This window comes from Eurypyga helias, unplaced genomic scaffold (genome assembly GCF_000690775.1).
Source record: "Eurypyga helias isolate BGI_N326 unplaced genomic scaffold, ASM69077v1 scaffold45336, whole genome shotgun sequence".
NCBI classification, from domain to species: domain Eukaryota; kingdom Metazoa; phylum Chordata; class Aves; order Eurypygiformes; family Eurypygidae; genus Eurypyga; species Eurypyga helias.
Window position 1 is genome coordinate 288 of NW_010256795.1, and position 6,800 is coordinate 7,087.

Genomic DNA, 6,800 nt, shown 5'->3' on the forward strand with positions numbered 1-6,800 from the left:
GGGAGACACCGAAGCCTTCTGTGTCCGTTAAGAGGGTGGTGGTCCCTGTATTGCAGGCTGCAAACAAATGGAGAACAGTAGAAACCTCAGGTCCAGAGGAGAGGGTCTCCTGACCACGTGTGGTTGTATATGCCCAATCTGGGAAAAAAGTGCCACTATTCTCATGTCTGTTTTGTCCCTTTCACAGTTTCTTATAGGCAATTCTGTTGCAAAGCGCAAAATGCCAGGTGGGGTGTTTCTGCTGTTTATGTGGCGTTATGTCCCACGTCTATCTGTTCTGAAAAAGTAGAGCAATCTGGGAGTTGCCTTCTGTAAAAAGGAAAAAAAAAGGAAGTTGTGGAAGTTACTCACTTTGCTTTCCAAGGAAGACTGACTATTAGCAATGTCACTATATATTACATAAACAGTGCTGTGTGTTCATTCACACAGGCCATTTTAAAATCTGTCCCACTGTTTAATTTGATGCCTTTTTCTACTCTGCAGGAATACATTCTTAACTAGAGCACAATATACCATAAGTAACTATTAACCATCTTAATTTTGGCCGTTTTGAGAGTAGCCCTCTGCTCAGGCTGGAGCTGCTCGAACCACTGTGGCAGTAGGAAATTAAACTCTGAATGCATATAATTTCCTGGTTTCTTTTGAAAACGACATAAATTCAGGTAAAAAAATACTGTCCTTGTTTCTTTGTATCTTGCGAACAAATCTGAACATGATTTGTGTAAATTACAGTGGGTTTGGACTCCAGGCATTCTGAGATGGTTGACCAACTTAGATTAAGGAAGACTTTTTTTTAGTAAGAATATGTTTTTCTTGGTAATCAGGAAAAGTTAATTCCTAAACTATTCACTAAACTTTCATAGTTAACTTCATGGTTTAGAATTTTTAACCAATTTGCTTTCCTGGGCACACCATAGCTGCAAAGAGCATTATGGCAATTTTTTTTTTGCTGCTTTGATTAGCAGCATTTACGATCTCTAAATGGCAGTTTAAGCATTCAGAGTCAGATTGACCTGGCAAAGTCACAGGCCCCTGGTTTTGTAGCTCTTGGCGTGCTTTTCCCTCTGCCCCCTCTTACCTATACTTGCTTGCGCTAGCGAGCATGCCTCCACAGCCCTGCACGGTGCGCTTTCAGAGAGCCGCAGGAGCTAGCGTGCACTCAGCGTTCTTGCTTTTTCTTTTGTGCCTTCGTTGCAGGGAGACACATTCCCCTGCAAGCTACAAGTGCACTTCTCCCCGGGGTGATTTTGAGGACATTGACGCCCTTACTGTTTTAGAGAGGAAAAGTTTCTATGGGTTTTATCTGAGACCTGCCTCCCCATCACGGGCTGTTTCACTTGATCAGGGCTTTGCATCATCTGTTGGCCCCTGCTTCCAGCCTGGCTGGCAGAGTTTGGCTGGTGATGCTCTCTGCTGTAGCAGGATTGCCACCAGTTCCCATCAGGACCGATGCATGGTGAGAAACAGGCAGTTTATTTACCTACCAGGCAACTGTCCAGTGTTTTTACCTTTGATAACCTGAATAGGTTTGCTGTTGGGTGTATTTGAGCTAGAGAGCTAAGAACAAGGCTCCCGAGCTTTGTCATTAAAGTTGTTAACAATAAATTGGAATTTCATAGCTCATTATTTTCATAACTAATAATTGCAGTGGGTAAAATGTCACTGTAATTGCAGCTCTGCGTGTGTTTTTTCATGTGCATGCATGTGTGTGAAAAATGTGAATCCTTATGATAAATGTGGAATTTTATGTTTGGAATTCTCCAGTCCTTGATACAGCCTTAAAAACCATCTAGAGGCAGGGAGCAGCAGTTGCTGTGCAAGTGAAACTCTCACCTCTCGGAGGGGGGAACCGCGGGGGTGTCCAGTCTTCACCTGCATGGGGAGCTTGCTGGGAGCAAAAGGCCCAGACCTGATGTGCACAAAACGAATCCAGCTGCAGCCGTCCTTGCCGTTAAAATAGAGACAGGCATCAGGGATGCCTGTGCCGTGCAGCCTGCAGGCCCTTGGACTGTGCCCAGGCTCATTGCCAAGTGGAAGGGGAGGGAGGTGTCAGAGGCGTCACTGGGCGAGAGCCTCATGGCTGCAAGCTCTTCCAGCTGCCCCAGGAAAGGGCCTGGGCTCAATCCTGCACCCTCCTGCTGAGGCGAGTTGTCTCTTCTTTGATTGTGTGCATGCCTTTGCAGGGCTTGCAGGGGTGAGGGCAGGTGAGTAGGCAGTGGTTGCAGGATTTTGGAGTGGAGGTCTTGCTGCCCAGAGGGGTCCAGGGCTTTATCCCCATGGAGCTTGCTGCTGCCACAGCGTTGTGGTGGTGGGAGCCTTTGCTGACTTACCTACCGTGGTGAGTCAGCCACAGGAAACACTGTCTTGTTTGCGCAGCCACGGCTTCCCGCACTCAGCTGGGCTGTCCTGTGCCATGGGGTACCGACTGCAGGCACCATGTCATGGTGCAGCGAGGCACTGTTGGAGGAGATCACTGAAGGGGGGGTTTGTAAACTGCATCCTTCTGGCGGGAACCAAGGAAATTGCAAATTTTTATTTCGTAGCATTCGTGACATTGGCTTCCTCCTACGCCCTCCTCACAGGAGGAGTGGCAGCAGTGAAGGTTTTGAGGCCAGATTCAAGGTTTTGATAGGTTTATGGTCCATGTTTGCCATCATTTTGGTATGTCCTCAGGAAGCATGGGAGGAGCTGAATTTTTACCCCTCTGCCCTGAAGCTCGCTACTAGGCTGTGTTTAGGGAGGGTTAATCCATCGCCGACGCTTGATGCTTTCCATTACTAGTATTGCTTAAATGGCTCATGGAGACAGGTAGATCTGGGTCCACATCTGCATCCAGAATATATGAAAACATGTACAGACAACTTGGTGTTAAAGGAATTTCAGGCCTTGCACAAAGAGCTCTTCCAGAAAGGTTGAAAACTGGTAGCTTGGCAGAAATTTGATTAACATGGTTGTGTGATACAGTGAGACAGACTTGGGCTGGGCAGCCCGTGTTCTGACACACAGGAAATATTTGGGATTTTTTTTTTTTTTCACGTAATGAATATGTCAAGTTTCTGAAGAGAAAATATAAGCAGTGTTGTGTTCTTATTAGGGAGTCTTTTCTGAGCTCTGTACTAGAAATCAGGGTGCAGAGCACTGAGAAGATGTGTTTAAGCTGCTGTGAGCGTGCAGCTTGGTGGACATCTGGTTGAAGGGCTCAGCAAGTCTGCTTCGTACGGAAAAGATGTACTGGATCAGGGCAGTTGGGGTGGTTGTTGCAGGTAGGCACGGGGTTTATTTTTCGTCTGGCCATGAGAAAATTTGTAAGATGAAAGAAGTGTCTGTGCATTGCACTCCCTGACAGCGCAGAACAGGGGAGCACGATCTTGTTCTTGGTCTCCATTCTGTCTCTCCATGAGTAAGATAGGACTTCTTCTTGTAGCAGCACGCTCAAGGCTTCGTTTGTTGAAAGGGGAGACTTGTGGTGCCAGGGATCTTGGCTCCAATGTGTTGTTGCAGTGCTACCAAAAGCAGTAACCCTTGTGTGATTCACGTGTGAAGAAATCTGGCTGATTTCTGTTGGTTTAGGGATCCGCTCCTCCATGTTTCTTGGCATGGTATCAGCAGAGTGCTGGTGTGGGTGAAGGTGCTGAACCCGAGGAAGGGCTGCAGGACCGGTCACAGAAACCAACCTGCATATCGCCTCCAGAATGTGGGCAGCTCCCTTCTCCTTGAAATTTGTGATTGAAACCACTAAAAACCATAATGTTAAAAAGAATACATTATGAAAAATATAAACTATTAAAACTATAATATGCATATTAATACCGTAAAATGGGAAAAACACAGACTGGCATTTTTATTCAAGAGGTGCAAATAAAATAAAATACCCAGCCTTCATTGTCAGTATGATATGATAAGAAGCCATAGATATTAATGACAGAGAATTTATGAAGAAACAGTAGTTTACTACGAAAGAGTCCACTGCAAAAAGTGGTCTTTGGTGTGATTTGTTTCTATTATTGCCAGTGCTGCTGATTAATAACCCACATTTTCAGTTAATTTTGGATCCTGGCATGCCCTTTAATCTTGCATTGTTTCTTTTGTCCTGCTATTACAGAAAAATATATATAGTATCCAGAGGCCCAATTCCAATTACTATAAGTTAATCTATTAGATGATAAAGCACTACATGGGTAGAAAATGTGTATGTGAAAGTGAAGATGTATCTCAGGATTTGCTGGGGTTTGGTTACCTTGAAATTATGTTCTCTATAAATCTCAAAGCATGTTCTCTGTCTGTTTGTGATAACAAAAACTTTTTTTTGGATGTTGTCCCAGGTATTATGAAACTGGGAGTATTAAGCCTGGAGTGATCGGGGGATCAAAACCAAAGGTTGCCACACCCAAAGTCGTAGAAAAAATTGCAGAGTACAAGCGCCAAAATCCCACCATGTTTGCCTGGGAGATCAGGGATAGACTCCTTGCTGAGCGAGTGTGCGACAATGACACCGTGCCCAGCGTCAGTTCAATCAACAGGTAAAGATCTCTGGTCCTGGGGAGGGATGCTTCTTGGAAGCGCTGCCACCAAATTCCCACATGTTAGTAGGACTGGGTGTTTTGGGCTGTTTGCAGGCAGTGCAGCTCCCATATATTTCCATGGTGCATTTGGGGCTAGGGAGCAGCTGTGGGCAACCAAAGCATCACAGATGATGAATATTTCCTAGGATTGGGCAGGTCCTGCTGCTGGCCTTTGCTTCCTTCCCATCCTTTCCCCAGATCCGTGGGATTGGGTCATGATCCTATGTGTTTGCTCCTAATGAGGCCTCTTACGCTCGCGGGGGAGGGAGCTCAGTGGGATGTGCTTCCCCTGGGGAAAGCTCACATGGCCGTCGAGTGGAACAGCAACCATCTGGGAAAAGTTGGGGCCCAGGTACCTGGAGGAGAGGATCCAAGTCACGGGTCAGAGGTACTGCTTCTGTCCTCCTGGCACCTGCTTGGTCTCACTGAATCTAGCCCAGCACCGTGCTGGCCACTGCTGTCGTTGTTGGTGTGAACGTCACCAAGCGAGTTTGGTCAGTAGTTGTCGAGTGCCTCAGCCGTCTGCTTCTTACATGGACACACTGAAGTGGCCTTGAGTTGCTTTTGTGAAAAGGCAGGAGAATCCCATTTGGAGCCTCAGTTTGGGAGTTTTGCCCCAACCTTGCTGGTCAGGACCAGGCTGGCAGAGTGGTTGGGAGCTACACCAACCTGCTGCCGTCTCTGTTATGCCTCCAGTGCTCACTTGCTACCTTCTGAGCTGAGGGATGCCTAGAGCTGATATTAAAAACCTAATGAAATACCCTGTTCTGTCTCCAGCCCTGCCAGATGGATATAAAGGGATTCATAGTTGGCAGGCAGAGTGCTCAGCAGCCTCCTGCACACTCATAGCCCTGGCAAGCAGAGCCCTTGCATTTTCACCCAGGAGTACGCTCCGTGCTAGGCTTCGGCCTCACCATGCTGGTGAGATGGTTTTCACTTGTGTGATTGCAAGCAAATTCTTTGAATGCAGCTAGCTATAAAGTCACATCTGTGTCCACGGACATGAAATAAATGGATGCAATATTCTTTTATTGGCTATCCAACCTGATTTGCATTCATGGAGTTACCGCTTGAGTAGCCGGAGTGGCTTCCCCAGCGTTAGTGGAGAGTGGTGTTTCTGCCTCGCTGAACTGAGCGTTGAGTCATATGTTGGTGTGTTTAAGAGCAAAAATGGGTCAGTTCATGCACAGCCTTCACTGCTGTCTGGGAGCTGCTGACGCGCTGAGACTCCAGAGCAGCGTTCAGTAGCCTTGCGGACATGCCATTTTCAGTTTTAAAAAGGATTTGAGAAATAATGTAGTCACCAGGGGAATGGAAGGAAAACACCACTCTGACCGACCTCAAATAAGTAAGGGCAAGCTCTGCTTCCACAGAAGTCAGCTCGAGTCCTGCCACCTGAGAAGCAGTCCTGTGTTCTGTCGCAGAGATTCAAACATTCCCCCCAAACTTACCAAAGAGGCAGTGTAGCTCTGGGAAAAAGAGGGATTAAGTAGCTTCCAGTCATGTTTTAAGTCACTTTCCACATCCTGCCTCTTGCAGCCTCCTTGTGTGTTTGCACACTCATAATGTCCATGCACCCGCTGCGATTGCACCAAAACGCATTTCATGAGCCACCACCAAGTTATTTGGCTAGAAATCTCATTCCCTCATCTGCTTGTGATAGTGGCTAAGATCCTTTTCTTAGGGGTGTGAAATCCCCTTTCAAAAATGCAGTCAGTCTGTTTACCCAGAGAATTGTTTTTGCCAGCCTAGGAGCACATCCTGAAAACCCAGACCATGGGTCACTATTGTGATAAGAAACCTTGAATTCCCATCTAAATACTTGACTTCAAAGCTAAATCCTCCCGTTCCGTCTTGTGGTCTGGGATTTTTATCCTCATATTTAAAAGTAAACCTGTATGTCAAGGCTTTGCTGCTAGGGATGTCATGTGCCAAGGATGCAGGTGCCCTCATTCAGGTATTGCCCTGTCACTGCAGACCTGGACCCCTCTGAAATTGTGTAGTGTGGTTCCTGTCCTGCTGCAGGGAAGGTGAAGCTGAGCAGCTGTCATTCCTGCCCAGGGGAGGACAATGTGGCTGTGCTGCTCCCCATCCCTGCCCCCTTGTTGAAGTGAGGGGGGATCCTCCAGGTCTGTGCCATTCCCTTCAGGGAGCTATTGCTGCTCTTGGGGAACATCAGGGATGCTGGGACTGCGCTCAGCACATCCCCACTACGGAGGGTGCCTTTTTAGCAGATGA

General features: G+C 47.0%; 1 protein-coding gene across 1 annotated transcript in view; it reads left to right on the top strand.

Moving 5' to 3' along the window:
* The window catches only part of LOC104511245 (paired box protein Pax-5), a gene marked incomplete at its 5' end in the record, with an annotated part of 4,696 nt that extends 172 nt beyond the window's left edge, over positions 1–4,524 (top strand). Inside the window, one exon of the mRNA XM_010153777.1 lies at positions 4,319–4,524. Coding sequence (XP_010152079.1) covers positions 4,319–4,524 — 206 coding nt within the window. The remainder of the gene's footprint in view (positions 1–4,318) is intronic.
* Positions 4,525–6,800: the final 2,276 nt, after the last annotated feature.